We start from the raw sequence: 16,673 nt of genomic DNA, 5'->3' as shown, positions 1-16,673 counted from the left end.
AGCAGGAACGCTTGTCTATTTTTGGAACAGGCACGTGGACAAAGCCACCTCCTGATTTCAAAACAAAAGGGATGACAGTTACTGCAGGGGCCCAGCGGAATTACAAGTCGGGAATAAGCAGTAGGCTGTGCAGTGCATGCCAGAAAGCAGATCTGATTTGCTCAAAATTTCACCTGAGCTGATATCCGGGCGAATGTGGCATGACCCACAGAACTGCTCCTTCCCTGAACTGGAAGAAAGTGTTTCCATACTCTCTAAAGTACACCCGTTGCAGCCTGAAGAGAAGAAAGTCAGACAGAAAACCAGCACAGTGGCTCAGACGACTGTTCAGCAGCCAGAGAACATCACTCGTTACCCAGTGCCTTCCAGCGGGGAGGTGTTGCAAGTCACTACTTTGAACACCCCAGCGAAGCCCGGACCCCCGCCGGTGCTAGCTGCGGGGCGCCTGCCCGGTTCCTCCAAGGGGGACTAGCAGCAGAACGTGCCACAGCGCGCCTGGGACAGCTCTCCCGGGACAGCTCTCCCGCGTGCTCCTCCCGCCTGTTACCTGGCCGGTTATCGGTGGGTGGTGACAAGAGGTCTCTCATTTGTGCGTCTTTCAGTCCTTCTGCCCACTGCACGTCCAGAGTTCGGAGTAAAGGACAACTGGAACTACAAAGTGCCGACACTGCTATCCATGAGCACCCTGATAACAGCAGGTCTCGAAGACCTGCAGATACAGAAGAAGTTGGAGCACGTGGCCAACCCAGAGAGGCACCCGCAGCGATCTCCACTACCACGCACAGGTTCAGCGAAGCCCAGGGCTGCTCTGACGAACAATCCCAGCACGCCAGGGCAAGCAGGGACCCCGTAAGCCTCCTCCTGCCCAGCTCACCACCTCTCCCACCATCTGGACCTTCATTACTGTGGGTGAGAGCAGACCCCCCCCCCAACTCCACTAATGACATCAGCAGGGGCACCTTCCGCAGCAGAGCTACCAGTTGTCAAAGACCTGTCTCAAATTTGTTTACCCAGCACATCACACAGTCACAACACAACTGATTTTGGCCCCATTTTAACCCTCTGATACTCCATTCCTACAGACCAACTCCTCCCCTGAGATCTCTGGGTGCTTGCGGACACTCCTCAGAGAGCGCAGTTTAGCTACACACTGGTCTGCCGAACTCAGTGAGGTGGTCAAACCCCATCACTTACCTGGCAGTCGGTTGATAAGCCAACTCAGCTGCTTTTTAGATATATTTGTCCAGCTAAGATCAAGGGTTACAGGCTGTCTCCTAATAATGCCACTGAGCATAAGTGGAGTGATGGATTTACAATGGTTTAAATCTATTTTGGTCCATAGTCTTTTGTCACAGCACCTACCCGAAAAGAAAAAAAGCCAACAGCACTTAATTTGGCACTTGTTTGGATTTCTGCGAGACCTTAAAAGGTGTCATTAAACAGTAGGGAAAACTGCGGCACTTAACTGAAAATAGCAAAACGAAGGCCGAGCGATGCTAAGATAAGCACGCCACCACACAACGTTACGGAGGTTTGCAGTTTCTCCATCAAATGTATCACGCAATAAAGCACAGGATTATTTCCACAGAAATACAAGTGTCAACAGCTTCGGATCCCATTTTAAGTCATCACAGCACTTACTCAAGCCCGTGTTCTGGCCTGAAGATGAGCCACACCCTCTGGCAGACCTTCTGAATATAAAGCCTGGTTTTAAATACCACTGCCCTGATCTCCCTGTGCTTTCCTTACTTAAAACCAGCGACTTTTGTACAACACATCCCCCCCTCTGCTCCTCTGTGCTTTTGCGTGGCTGAGGCATTGTTACGCTCTCTGTGGTTCTCCATGGGCACAAAGTCCTAACGAGCGAGCAACATGCTGCCTTTTCTCTCTTTTTTTTGCCATTAGAACGTACTGCACTTTGGTGGAAAAGGCGTTTCAGGTTTCTGTGACCCAAGAAGCCCACAGAGCAGGCACTCCACACACTCCTTCCCACACCGAACCATCAACCTCTCAACCCTCCTGTCATTTACCCAGTTTGTGACTAGACTGGGCTAGAGGTGAGGCGCTGGTACCGTTGGCCCATCTGTGAGCCCGTTACAGCTGGATCCGAGGTGACAGCCAGCAAGAGGCTTCATGGTGAGTTCAGTGGAAGAGAAATCTGCCCACTAACACTGACTGTCAGAGTTCGCACTGGTCCCTGCGCGCTGGACGGACACTGGGAGGAAATACAATTAATGAAGGATTCCTCCATCAGCTCTGCCGGTACAGAACGTGGTGAACACGATCGCTCTCCACGGCCCCTCGGCAGGGAACAACCAGTACGGACCTTCCAAGGAGAACACCGAGAGCACTGGGAGATCTTCACTGCACCTCATTAACAGCTGAACTGAACAAACAACTGCGTTAGCAGTCAGCAAGTCCTGGGGCAGAATGACATCAAGACTTAGCATGACCTAGACTTCCCTGTTCCAGCAGGCAAGAGCACCGTGGTGTCTAACTACGGAACAGGCTGCTCTGGCTGCTACAGCCCCGGCAGGCTGACGCTGAGGCTCACACACACCCAGTTCCCACCAGCAACGCTGGGAACTGCTGTTTCTGAGAAAGCACCAGAAGAGGTGCTACTTCTGCAGACGCTGCTGGTCACCCCTTCTCCATGGGCTCAGCAGAGCTTCAGTGACAACCCGCACACCTCTCCTAAGAGATGTCAGTGCCTCCATCACCCACCGCCTCCCTTCCGAGTCCATCCCGCTGCACGTTAGACCCAGCTCGCTCTCCCGCCCTCCTTACCATCTGTTCCAGGTCTTGCAAACTCTCATACAGATGCACAAGTCCCTATGACTGAGGTAGCTAAAGACAGCCATCCAGACTTCCCTCTGCATCACGTGGGCTGCCCCGTCATCCAGGGGGAGCGAGTCCGGAGGGGGGCTGATGGGAGGCGGCCGGATAACATGCCGTTCCATCTGAATGCATTTGGGAGGAGAGAGTGAAGGCGGTGGCCGGGCTATTCCCCGAGGTGTGCTTCGCAGGCTGGGGATGAGCTGGTGCCTCAGGTCCCGGGGAGTCCCGTTCAACCCTTTGCTGAACCTATGGAGTCTCTCGTTGTTGTTCAAAGCACGCTTAGGTTCCTCGTTCTCGCTCTCTGGTTCAGATTTGATGGGTTGGTGATTCTCATTAGCAAGGCTGTTCTCGGTTTTTTGGATCTCCTGGTTAAGCTCCTTGCTGAGCTCCTTGCTCAGTTCCTTATTGGGAAGCCGCCTTTTCCTCCTCATCTTGAACTTCTTCTTGTCCCTGGGCTCGGCACCCTCCGTGCTGGGACCTGCAGTGGGCGAGCTGGATCGTGACTGGTCACTATCCTTGGACCTGGGAGGTGCTTCTGGCAGGTCATCCTCTGGCTCCTGCTTCAGGCGCCGCAGGGGCTTGATCATGGCAGTTCGGTCATCTGGAGCCTTCCACGATCGCCGCTGAAAAGAAAGAGACAAGGGCTGACTATTGGAGCAAGAACGTACTCAGCAACACTTCGCATGCTGATGCTCCGCACAGGCAGCCCTGCCCGGGGGGGTCAGGCTGCCTGCCAGCACTGGGCCCCACCCATCCGAGCACAAGGGTACATTCACTGGCCAAAGGTATCAAGTTCAAGTGCCATCACGGATGAGGAGTCCAGCTATTGGCTCTCTGGACTCCAAGAGAGCGATAAATGCATTTATTCACCATGCATAATCCTGTGGATTTAAGGGCCTCGTTCACTCATTACACAGTGGACAATTCCTGTACAGAGGATAAGCAGCACGCTACAGACAGCTCTTCCCCAGCAGGCCTGAAGAAACCAGCCTTGGGACACATTCACTGGGCAAAGCCCCCACGTTAAACACTGCTGACATGCGCTCATGCCCCACGGCCCAGAGGCTGGGTTCTGACACCTCCCGAACCGCACGCACTGACTCGCGCTGTGGCTGTGCTGTTGTGGCCCTTATTGCTGGGTACTCACAGCCTCGTTTGATTACGCTTGAGCTGCTCCTTTACATCCCCCTAAACTGTGCTGCTCTTCTCCAGCTTCCCCCAGCTCTGGTGCGTGTGGAACGGGGATCTGACCGACAGGTCTGACACGCCGCCAGCCTGGCGAGACCTTGCGCTGACACAATCTCCAGCGCAACACAGGCCGACAGGGGTTAGCTGGCACCTTCTCCCCTGCCCCGGTCGCTGCTCCTAACAGCAAACCGCGCTTCACTTGCTCGCATCCATCAAGTCGCTTTTTGACGCACACCAGACACAAGTGTGAGACGTACAAAGTAAGACCAGGGAAGACTTCAAGTCTAATCTGATCACTACAAGCGAGAAAGAAGCCACCAACTGTTAAAATGAACTAGCTCTAGTAAGAAGAGATCTGGACTGGCAAGAAAAGGTGAACTGCTGTGAACACACTTTTTGTATCAGAAGGTCTCTGCTTTCGCAATGAGCTAATTGGATCGAGTCGGTGGATGTGCTCCTGTGCTTCAGACTGTGGCACGCAGAGGAGAAAGCTGATCGCCCTGTCTTTAAATTAACATATTATAAAGGGAGAGGTCACAGTAAGTTAATGACGGGTTGGAATAAAAAAATTACAACATCAAACCACAGGCAGCTCCTTCACACAGAGCACTCAGTTTAAAGGTATCGGACCTCTGTTATCATGCTAGATTCTGAGAGGTGATCAATACCAGCCTGCCAGGTCACCCCTGGCCCCCTGGGGTGTCCTGGGACTCCCGGGACATGCTGTGCACAGACTGCCCAGGGGCTGTGTGGCAGGGACACAATTCGGCCATGCAGGAAGAGTGAAACATTGGTATAGAAACAGAATTTTGTTCCTGGGGTCATCAAAACGCAGCCTGCTGCTATGTTTTAACATGGGACAGAACACAAAATTTAAAACCAGACTGCAGCTAAACTACCCTGGAGTGCAAAGGTTTCCATGAGGGAGATATTCTGCAATTTCGAGATGTAAATGGGATAATAAAAACACCTGCAGTGATACAAGGACATGACTGATAGAGAAACTGGCTCACCATTCAGCTCCCATGAGAAGGGATTATAAGGGATTGAGAACACATCTATTGAAAAGGCAAAGTACCTTCTTCCTGAAGAGTTTGTCTTCTTTTCCCAGTTTTAGCTGTTGGAAGAAAGAAAAGTAAAAACCCCAAGCCATGACATTTGCTGTGCTGTCTGATGAAGGTCTGGGGATCCACAGTGCCTTCCCCACACACCGGGCAGCTTTCATGGCGCAATTCAAGCCATCCATAAACGCTGCAGCGAGCCCGCAGGGATGGGGAAGGAAAGCACGGCTGGAAAGCAGACACGCAGAAACTGGTATGGGGGATTGCGCACTCTCACTCCACCAAAGCAACCCCAGTCCCTACGTGTACCGTCCTGCAGCACTCCCACTGCCAAGCCTTGCAGGGCAGACCGACGGCCGCTCCTGGTGAGCTACACATGCAATCCAAAACCAGCCACTGAGTCCGATTTTAAAGCCATCAGCCATTTACTCGTGAGACACGTGAAATCTAGGTCCTCGTTTCTACCTCTGCAAAACACCATTTCCGTCCGTCCCAAGTACCGTATTTTGCAATCCGTGTGACAACTCAGAGTGTCCCTGCCTGGCACAACAGCTCTGACTGTCAAATTCAGGGGAACACTGTCTACATCGCTGCTGCGGGCAGATCCTCCTCTCTGGAGCTACAGGAGGTGTCATTTCTAAGGTTTCTGATGGGTTGAGGGTTGTAGTCCCTGAAGCAGCCTCAGAACCAGCTGCCATGCGCCACCACGTGGAGAGAGATGAAAAGGTGCCCATTAAAATGTGATTTGTCACCTTGTTCCTACTCCGAGCATCTTGTCAAGACTTTGCCATTAAAGTGGGGTTTCCAGCATTTTGAATAACAGAACAGCCATAGCCCAGTGTTTTCAGCCTCTGCACATCAACCCCAGCGTCACCATCCAATCTACTGTCCTGGCAGAGCAGCAGTTTTCAGAAAGGAAGGTAAAACATCACCGTTTCTTTTGTAACAATCTGGGATTTCAAGATGAGCTATAAGCCAGAAGGCAAGAGACACCAGCCCCAGCCAGCCCACGCGCAGCTCTGTGAGCACATGAAAAGAGCGTTTTGTCCTACCCGCTTTCTCATAGTGGGTTCCTGGGGTTTCTCGAATTTCCTTTTCCTCCACAGATGCACCTCGTCAGACTTTCTCCTCAGGATCGAGTCAACTTGAGGCTTTTTGGAATGTTCCTCTGATTTCCGCCTGGGAGTTTCTTCGCAATCCCCTTTCCGCTTTGCAGCATCTGTGACTTCCTTATTGTCTCTGTTCATTTTCTGTTCCTTCAGCAACGAGCCTGGGAGATTTGATGCGTATTTGAAGCCTGGTCCGCGCTTTTGCTTGTACGCCAAAGAGACACAAAACACAAACAAACTTTATATCTTATACCTTTCTCAGCAATTTACCCAAGTTGTCTCCAAAAGAGTGAGTGATCACTTTGTAACAGACAAAACCATGAGCAAGGAGTTAAAGTAGTTTCAACCTTCATAACTAGACACTTGCAAGTGTCTGGTCTCAGTGTGCAAAGAAATAATGTTTTGCCAATTCCAACAGACACTTCAGGTTTTGCATAATAGCTTCGGGATTTGGGGTTTTTTAAGAAGTATTTTCATCTTAGAAGTTAACACGCACAGAAGTAACCTAAATATTCTCAGGTTCTGGGTGAAGCGTTGGTACGTGGAACAAGACTACAAAAACTATCAAAGAATAGAAAGTCATCAGCTTATTTCCTTCAATTCCACTGAATTAAGCTCAAAATCAAAAGCTGGTACTGGGCAAAATTCTCTCTACAAGCTAGAAGGAATGCTTGAGATTCTGAATCTCATGCCAGCACCACTTATTCCCATTAAACTCACTTTTCCAGTTTTCCCTGCATGGTTGCACTTTGGACACTCCCAGCAGTTCGGCAGCTCATCGTTCACCACACCATCCGATTCCTTCACCTGGCGAGAGAGAGGCACAACTCAATTCACAACCATGCTGCAAAAAGCCGTCGAAATCTACAGGTAGGTCATATAGAGGCATTTTGTACAGCTCGTGATGTTCTCTGACCGACTGCTGCCCTCCCAAAGGCTGCAGAGAAGACACCCAGATCACTGCGGGTGCCGCACCGTCCTGCCGGTGCTGAGTGAGCCCCCGGTCGCACACAATCACCCTTCTGATCTCAGCAGGGGAGGAAAGCACGCTGGCCAAATCGGCGTTTGACAGCTGGGCTTTTTATGAAGGTCAATGTCCATCCCAATTAACACAGGGCAAAAAGCCAAAACAACACAAACCACCCCAACCACCCAACCCAAACTCCCCCCAAAGCCACCTCCAAATGTCCTCCCATCCCACTTATCTGCAAAGCTCAGCCCCAGCTTCCCCAAGAGAGGCACAGCCTGACCTGCTGCGGGGTGGGATTTTCTCCCCCCGCCCCCCACACGCTCACAGACATTCGCACTGTTTGGCATTTTTAGAAGCCAAGCACCCTGCACTCTAATCAAGTGTTCCTTAAAATGTTTTTCTTTATGGATCAGCACTAGCAGTCCCATGCCTCCTGCCCTCCAGCCTGTGTGCCAATAAAAGTGATGGCTGCCAAGTCAGCCGAGAACAGGCACTTTTATTCACAGACTGGACACACAAAGGCATTTTTAAGGTTTCTCACACCCACAGTTACCCAGCCAGTGTGAGGAAGAGAACTGCTTACTGCTTCACCACCTCTGAGACTGTGACATTCTGCTTTCTGAAAGAGAAGACACACACTCAGTGTTGTTACGCTACAATAAAAGCGGAGTCCTGCCCTGCTCAGCTGAAAAGCTGCTGGCTTCTGAATTTCCATAGAGGAGCCCACATGACTTTCCAGACAAGAGACAGGTGGCTGCAAAGGCATTTCTGTGAATGAAATTCATTCTGGGGATGAAAGGTAGAGCTAAGCTAGAAACAGCCTCCACACATACACACATCAATGGCACATTCTCATTTAAAGGTTTAGTTATATCTCAGAAAAAAAAGCCTTGGGGAGAAAAAAAAATTAATTTATTACTATTGTAGACAACAAAAACACGCTCCTGTCAAGCCAGAGAGCTGGGCACCAGCAGCACAGCACCAGGAAGCTGCTGCTGAAACAGGCAGGGGCAGAGACCTGCACATTTTCCATGTTTCTGAAATGTTTCCTCCTCTCCTCCCAGCTCAGCGAACATGCTCTGGCTGTGCAGCAGCCAGCCCTCGGGTTTAGGGGAACCGCTTCCTCAAGTCCCCCAGCCAGACAGCAGCCATTCTAGTTTCCCCATCCAGCGAGTGCAACGACATGTCAGTCTCTCTCAGCAAGTCTTCTGGAGTTAATAAATGAGTAAATGAAGTGGGCAGAATTTAAATACTGGTTTTATCACAACTGTCCGCCTTTGAAGCTTCTTTCCCATGGTAGGTGTAAGATACTCCGGGAGTTGTTGTATACATCTCTGCCTCGGGGGAACAATTCCTGGCCCAAGCCCAAGTTGGGAACAAGTTATTTCCCGCACTGAATATAGAACAAACACTACTGAAGGGAAAGTGCTACAGCTCTGTCCTTCCTGTGAAGTTTAAGGAACTGAACAGATGTGGGGAACTGCAGGCAAACTAATTAGACACACAAACCTGACACCAAGTCTGTCCCGAGCCTTTCAGGCTGGGTGGGAGCCAGTTCGAGTGTCTGCTGCAAACAGCCACCGCGTGAGGCATTTTCAGCAAGGGACCCGCAGCTCAAGGTCAGCGACTCAGAGTCTAAACATGAGATTACGCTAGTGCAGAGTCTTCTTGCCAGGGAATATGGAGACCCCAGGATGCTGATCCGACATCGCTGAGTGAGAGCCATGAAGTCAGGCAGTGCCATGGCTGAAACAACACAGGCAGCGAGACAGGCCTGGGCTGGAGCCACGGGCAGCAGTGAGGCTGCGCTGGAAAAAGTCTCTGCATTTCTGCTGCTCTGATGGGGCACCTAAATACTCACCTTTGCCAATATTATCACTGCATCCACCTAAGATGATAAAAAACAGGCTCCTACGGGGGAAAACAAAGCAACCCCTTCTCCTTAAGGGAACAGCATCAGAAACTGAGCTCACTCACACTAACACAGTGCTAACTCACAGTGCTAACCAGCATTACTAGCAATTTGAGATGCAGCAAGAAAAATTCATCAATATTGGTTCAACTCAAATGCTCTGTGACAGCAAAAGGCAATGCTCCCCCCAAAATCTCACTAGCTCCCCCTGGAAACAATGCTGCGCTTGCGAAACACTTGCCAAGCTCAGTTTCATGAGAAACTCTATAGCAAAACGAGCCTTGCACTGGTATCGTATTTTCAAGGAAAGAAGCATGTCAGAAACCTCCCGTGATACTTCTCAGCACGTGGAACATCCTGGCTGTCAGCGCAGTTCCAACATAAGCACTGAAGGTGCTCTGGTAGCCAGGGCTCCCCCAGCCAGAGGCACACAAGAAGCCCCTCAAGGCTGCGAGTGTGCCAGACGCACCTGAGGAACCGGGAGCTCCTTGAAGAAATCATCCCCTGACACCGTTCTGTTTATGGAGAAAACCCACCACAGCCATGCACAGGAAGCTGGAAGAGGATGGACTTCAAACCAGGAATGACCTGCCCTGGGGGACAAATTAGCCAGTGCCTGTGCCAAAGTACTCCACAAGCTCTGGAGATGCATCTTGGAGGGAATTCACTCCACATGGGCATAAGCCAGGAAAGGACACTCCTCCCTTCCTGATCCAGTTTATTCCAGTCTCCCCCAAGAGTACATTTGCCAGACATTGAACTGGAGGTGACCGACAGCTCACGTGTACTGCTGCCTGTTTTCCGAGCAGGACAGGAAGGGACTTTCTCTCCGTGGACAGCCGAAGCAGCTGCGTGGGGCTGTGTCCGCATTCAAAGGCGCTTCCCACAATGACCAGGTCTGGGCTTAAGCCCAGAGGACGAAGCCCATGTCAAGGGCTCAAACAACACGTAAACATGGCAACAGATTTTTGTCTTGCAAAAAATCATGGAATGTGGGAATGAAGAGCAAGGAGGGATCCAAGGCAGCGGCTCTGTTTTCCTTCTGCTGTTCCCCTGCTCATAGTCTCATCTCGCCTTTCAAGACAATTCTTAAATCCTACCAGTGCCCTTTTGTCTCAGTAAATAGACAGTACCAGTTCCCCCACCATTCCAGCTCAACAGAAGCACTGAGGAATTAAAACACATGCCACGCAAGGCACACTGTCCATCTCCCACCAGGGAGTTTTCAGAAACACCCAAAGTGACATTGTTCCTAATTTCCAAAACAGTACTCAGAACCCCCCACCTGCGTAAAAGAACAAACAGCACTTGCTTGATGTCACAGATCTGACCGACATCCTGTGCAAATAGTCCCAAACACGGTATGGGGAGAGGAACTCATTCGTGAACTGCCACTAGGCACCAGTGCTGTCCTCTGGACTCAGCCATGAAGTGTCACTGATGCTGCACAGTGAGAGATGGGGAGCACAGGGCACTTTCAGGAAGGACTGGAATAGCAAAGTAGCAGCTACAAGCAGAAATTGAGGCACCTCTGAAAACGAGCAGCTCCTTCCCTGGCTTCATCAGCCCCCCAAGCCTTGTTTTACAAAGGGCCAAGCAAGCAAAGCTCCTTTCCAGAGCCATCTGTGGCAGGAGCTGTGAGCACCACTTTCATGAATCAGAGAGACAGCCACAGTTCTGGTTTGCCAGTTACCTACTTTCTGCTCTAATAAATGACACACTCAGAGCTTGCTGCAGTACTACGGACAGAGCAAGAGAAATGAAAGGGCAGGAGAGCATCATCCCCCAGGCCTGCGTAAGGAACGTACCTCTACTTCCAGAGATCCCAGAAGGGCCAAAAGCTGCTTTCTGGGGCATGGTGTGTCAGAATACATTTGCTTTGGCAAATCACTTTAACCATAAACAAATCAGCAACAGGAAATGGCCGATCAGCTGAAAGTAACCAGCTCTGGAGAAAGAAGGCTTCTAAATGCTAATATACACAGAGATGCCCAAAATGACACTTTTGTTAGCAGCAGAGAATATAGCTGCTCGGGGAGCTCGAGTCAGCCAAGGGTGAGCACTCCTGCAGCCTGGAACTCGCTCGGTTTGCTCTCCAGAGCTGCCGTCTTCCTACTGCAACATTTGCTCCAAACATCTTTAAAGCCAGCTGCCACTGAAAGGCACATCTGTGCCTGGATCAACAGGAATAGTGAACCACTCGTTCGTACTTCGTGGGACACAGGGACTGTAATTAACCCATCCAAAGGTACTGGCCCCACCGACACTCCTCACTTCCTTAAAGGAGAACCAAAAAAGAAACAAAGAAAAACAAAACAAAACCACCCACAAGACAGTTGCATGCAGACGCATTCCAGAGCCTGTCCAAAGCAAGACTCTCTGCCTGCATCAGAGAATCCCCGCCTGCCAGCCGGGGCTGCACGTGCCACACCGTCACCCTGCTTCTTGCACCAACTCTTTGCTCCCTTCAGTTTCCACAGACTAAAACGTGAAAGCTTTCCAGTTTCTGTGCACTACTGTTCCATTAAGGTGATAACTAATCCAGTTGTTGTTTCCAACATGTATCACATCCGTGTACTAACCTTAAGGCATCCTGGGTGTATGATTTCATTACAAATGGAGCATTCCATTAGCATGAGATTAAACTTGCTCTCCTCCTCTTCCACGGTGTCCTCTTTCCCGGCTTCTCCGCACACCAGACACACAGCAGTATGGGGCAACACCGGCTGTGTACACACAGCAGAAAAGAAGTCTTGGTCAGGACACAGAAGATACACGGAAAAGGAAGAACTCAACATGCATTTACAGTACCCTCAATTCAAAGGGGAGATAAAGAGGGATTATTTAATATATTATTTAATTCAGCAAAATGCTGAAGGCTCCAGCCCAGCAGAGCAACAAAGGCAAGAAAAACTGGTAACAATCAGGGCTGGATATCCAGACCAAGCACCACAGGACACGTTTCATGGAATGAGAGTGCCAAGCAGCCTCCCTGGAGCAACAGAGACTCATGGGGCATCCCAGGGATGGGTGAAAATGCTTTTTTGGGGGGGTCCTGTGAATCTGTGAGCTGACACATTGGCATATGAGTCACTTCACTAGTGTACAGTGGGAAGGAAGAGAAGCAACCTAGAACATCACTGTTCATATCCACTAAGCTTCACAATCCAACAGCAATGTGGAAGCTCCCCTGTTTTACAAGCAGGGCAGACAGATGTCAGGGGACCCAATCCAGGCCTCACAGCAAGCTCTCAGCAGAACCAAGAGCAGACCTTTTCCTGACTGTCCATCATCCAGAGCCCAGCTACTAGCCTGAGCATTGCACAATGCTCTGCACAGACACATAAAAGAGTATTTCTCTCCTGCAAGTGTCACAAGTGAGAAGCACACTCATTTTTTTTCTGAGGCAGAAAGGGAACTGCAGTATCTCACATATTTGTCACTCATGTCAAAGCACTGAATGCCAGTTTAATTAAAAAGCCACCTTTGTGCTAATGAGTAACTAACTTCTGCAGCAGTAAGGTATAAGCCTCATTACAGTCAAGAAAAGGAAGGTCCTGGTAAGAAGCTGGCTGTAATGGGAGATGCAATCGATTAGGTTGCAAGCCCTTAACTACTAAGCAGCCAGAGATGAGACTTTTCACAGCAAGGATCTCTCGCAGATGGAGTGGATAAAATCCTGAAGTGGATACTTACACACAAACTAACAGTGCCTCCTTTCGCAAGTTTCAGCCAGGGAAAACCCAGCTAGAGTGAAGCCATTACAGAGCACAGGGTGCTACCGCCCACCCCAACATCCAAGACACTCGCTATGGCAACACTTCCCTGCTTTCTCACGCCAGTACTTCCCCACACTCCACTTCAAAAGGGTTTTGCAAATGCTATTTAATTCCCACCCTTCCTCTGAGTACAGAAGAGGAATCCCCAGGATCCCCATTCCACCAGCAGGTAACCCAGAGGAAAGCCAAGTTGTCCAGAGCCATAAGAGCTCTGCCAACTGGTTTTGTCCCATCTCCCACACAACAAATATTTTTATCCACACACAAGAACAAACATCCCAGAAGCGGTACAATCTTTCTTGCTGGGTGCCAGGGTGCCTAGGGAATCAACTCTGCACCCCAACTAGCTCTGTCCCGCTGCCAGGCTGGAACAGCAGCCACGCTGTCACACCCTGTCCTGCCAGCACAGAGCCCCACGCTCTCTTCAGACCTACTCGATGCAGCATAAAGTGTCCCTGGCACTTCTGTTTCCTTTCCTGATTGAACTAGTGATGCAGAGGAGTTTTCTGTTCTCTGATCAGCAGTATGGGCTCTCTTAAGGCTTCCAAGTTTAATGAAAGTCTGTGACTAGTTAATATTGTCAGCGTTATCAACTAGAGGAAAGTGCAATTCCAGAACTGTAGGGCTCATTACTTCCACAGAGCTGTGCTTCGGTGTTTTGGGCTTTTTTTGGCCGGAAGCTGTTGGATAGGTACCACAATATATTACCGCTGCAGCTGCTGGAGAACCTAATGAACAACACTAAAGACAATAGGATTGCTTAGAGAAACGTAAAACGCCCTTAAAAGTAACAACAGTTCAACCTGCAAATTTTCCATACTTTTGCTGCTCTAAGTCTGTAACACTGCCCCTGCTATCAACACCAACAGGAACCTCTGAAGGGCAGAGATGTCTTCTTGGATGCATACAAGTAGGGGTAGGACAAGGAATTGGAGTACCCAGCTGCCGAGCCCTGTGCTTGAACCACACTTCTGGAAATAAAACTGCAGGTACCAAGAAGAAAAATACTTCATCATTAGAAGAGAGGAGATGAGAGGATGACTACACTCAGCCAGAAGAAAACCCAGTTCATCTCCGGAAGGCTCAGCCTGTGTTATCAAGAGTGAAACAGCTTAGTACGAAAGTTTCCTTCATCAGTCAGGACAAGAAAGCACACTGCAGCCCTAATTTAATCCCTCCACTAAAAAGGCAGCACGACTTCACTATTTCTTCTCCCTGGAGAATAATAAATTCTTCATCCATGCTGTTCAATTCATGCCACACTCCAGGAAATCAAGTGTTCAAAGAAAAGATACTTGAGCTGCAAAAGCACTCTGCAGAAAGGTAGATATTCTATGTACTTTACTGAAAGATCCAGCAGAGCTGAATCCAATCCTCCATGTCAAGAACAGCACGTGGCTTAGAACAGGACATAGAGTGAGCTACCAGTTGCAACTACTGGAAACCTTAAGTGCTTATCAGGTTTTTTTATCAGTGTCAGAGCAATTCATTTAATGGCTCCGCTTTGGTTTCCTCATCAGAAATAAAGGAAAAAAAAAAAACCTAAAGTGAAAGGAACTGTAATAAGAGTTAAGAGAGAAATCAGTATAGATGGGCTGATATTTCAGATATGAATAAACAACATTCTTTTCCTTAAAAAAACCCAAAAAACAAAATAACCAGAAAACCAAACCCTTAACAACAGCATAAACAAGACCTTCCAAAGAACTCAGATAAGAGCGAAAGCTAATTTCTACCCTCGAATGGGTGCACTGCTGACATGGGACTTGAGGAGAAGCTCCGCAATAGTCGCTATGAAAGCAACAGATTCGAAAGCTTTTTGGACAACTAAATGGAAGATTAATCTGTCAATATTTGCTAAATACAAATCTATCACTTTTGACACAAGAAGCCTCTAAGCAATGTATCACAGGAGCCCAGGAAACTGTCTTTGCTTGCCTGCTTGTCCCACTCTGATGCTCATCACCCAAGAGCCATTTCCAGTCCCTGAGGAAGGCAAGACCCTGCCTTGATGGCTCTCCAGCCCCTCTCTGTCAGACCCTCTGCTATATGCCTGGGTGACAGCAAACAAACCAAAATTCAGACCTCCAGTAGCCTGGGGCTGGGGTCACCAACGCCCAGGGCCTGGAGGATGCCAGTCAAAGGTTTCTCCATACCTGAATTTGGCTAAGCAGTTAACAGGGTAAAGACGGTTGCAAGGCAGCTTTTCTCAGGAAATTCAGAGATCCAAACAGGCCTCTTATCCCTTTGAATCAGAACTTCCCACTCTTCCCCTTCTCCCTGGAAATCCCAGAATTTCAGTGCGACTTGAGTGCCAGTTTCCGGTGTACTGATAATCTCCACTTCTACATTCTCAAGAACAAAGCTGTGCTATTATGTTTTAGCAGCATTCTAGTTAAAGATTTGGGGAGGACAAAAAGCGAGAGGAAGAAAAGGTCTGATCTGAGTGGGCAGGGATTACACTGTTTTTTCAGATACACTTTAGAGACTATTCGAGAAGAGTTCTCAGTTCCACACCTTGTCACCAGGAGACACAGAGAGAGGAAACGAGTTGCAGCAACAGGTACACTTACTGCAATACACTGCCTCATAATGCAGGACTGCTTCATCCTGCCAGGTCCCCCAAATTTCTTCATGTCTTTGCAGAAGTGACACTCGCCGCACTCTGTCCGCAGACACGCCTCGCACTTGCGGCATCGCGTCCTCCTCCGACGTGCTCCAGCAGTTGTCCGATTAGCCGCGAGCTTCACCGCAGAAGCAGCGCCCAGCTTCCCTTTGGGCCGTCCGACTGCCCTGTTCTGAAAGAGTCAGACACACAAGGTTAATGACACATCCCACTCACCATCTAAACTCCAGAACATCCTCAGACAGCAGCTGTACCCATCTCAGATTAAAACCAGCAGATGTATCAGGATGATAGTTGGGTAATGCTCAGCAGATGCATACGATCACTCTTACAGCTAAAGGAGTTCTCTTCTCGAGAATGTAAGGACCTTCTTGAGAAAAGATGATGGTGAAGATACAAAGAAACCAAGGCAGGAGGGCAGGGAGAATCAATATGCGCCCAGCTCAATGCAGGACTGAGGCCCAAGTGACATGCTTGGCATAGGTCAAGAGATGATCTGTGACACTGCTGAGTTCTGGGCCAGGGAGCTCCTGGGACCGTGCTCAGGTTAAGCCAGAAGCACTGCTCTCCTCTGCTGGAGGTGGAAGAATCCAAGGAGGCAGCAAAGTAATTTTGAGGTCAGGTACAGCAGAGAAACTCTCAGCAGCAGTGACTCAAGCCACAGCAATCTCCCTAAAAAAACAGGAGAGTATGAACTGCTGCCAAGCGATAAAGTGGGAAATGGAACACAAATACTACAAAACCCTTCCAAAGTAGCTCCCTCATAGCCCATACGAGTGCTCAAAAATAGAACACTAACTGATGCTGTGCAAAGGCTAAAAAGGGCACCCCAGGTCTAGATTTCAACGACCTTTAAGACAGAAGCTAAAGAGGCATAAAAAGATTTTAAATGATTAGGTTAACTGCAATGTATCCACTCTGGATATCTCAATTTCACATTCTCATCAGAAACTCCCTGTTATACACAAGAACTTACAGCTCAAGCCAAACATCGCTAAATACCATATAATTGTATGGGGCTAATCAGGCATGAATTGCCTTGGCTCCTTCTCACCACTGACAGCTTTCTCCATAAAGATGGCAGTAATAGGACAGCAAAGTTCATCTGCTTTAGCATTTATACAGTTTTTCCACTTTCTACACCTATCAGCGTATGGCCAACGGTGCAGCCAGTTTCACTTTCTGTTCCT

At 49.2% G+C, this 16,673-nt stretch overlaps 1 protein-coding gene across 1 annotated transcript in view; it reads right to left on the bottom strand.

Annotated features, from left to right (window-relative positions):
* The window catches only part of KDM2B (lysine (K)-specific demethylase 2B), a 17,527-nt gene extending 1,878 nt beyond the window's left edge, over positions 1-15,649 (bottom strand). Inside the window, exons 1-8 of the mRNA XM_010140848.1 lie at positions 15,431-15,649; positions 11,661-11,804; positions 6,917-7,003; positions 6,140-6,400; positions 5,105-5,143; positions 2,788-3,461; positions 1,195-1,358; positions 548-709 (exon numbers count right to left, since the gene is read on the bottom strand). Coding sequence (XP_010139150.1) covers positions 548-709; positions 1,195-1,358; positions 2,788-3,461; positions 5,105-5,143; positions 6,140-6,400; positions 6,917-7,003; positions 11,661-11,804; positions 15,431-15,493 — 1,594 coding nt within the window. The 5' untranslated portion in view covers positions 15,494-15,649. The remainder of the gene's footprint in view (positions 1-547; positions 710-1,194; positions 1,359-2,787; positions 3,462-5,104; positions 5,144-6,139; positions 6,401-6,916; positions 7,004-11,660; positions 11,805-15,430) is intronic.
* Between the last annotated feature and the right edge of the window lie 1,024 nt (positions 15,650-16,673).

This window comes from Buceros rhinoceros, unplaced genomic scaffold (assembly GCF_000710305.1).
Source record: "Buceros rhinoceros silvestris isolate BGI_N320 unplaced genomic scaffold, ASM71030v1 scaffold37367, whole genome shotgun sequence".
In the NCBI taxonomy this organism is placed as follows: domain Eukaryota; kingdom Metazoa; phylum Chordata; class Aves; order Bucerotiformes; family Bucerotidae; genus Buceros; species Buceros rhinoceros.
Note: the sequence above shows the minus strand (reverse complement) of the source record. Positions and strands in the feature narration are given on the sequence as shown.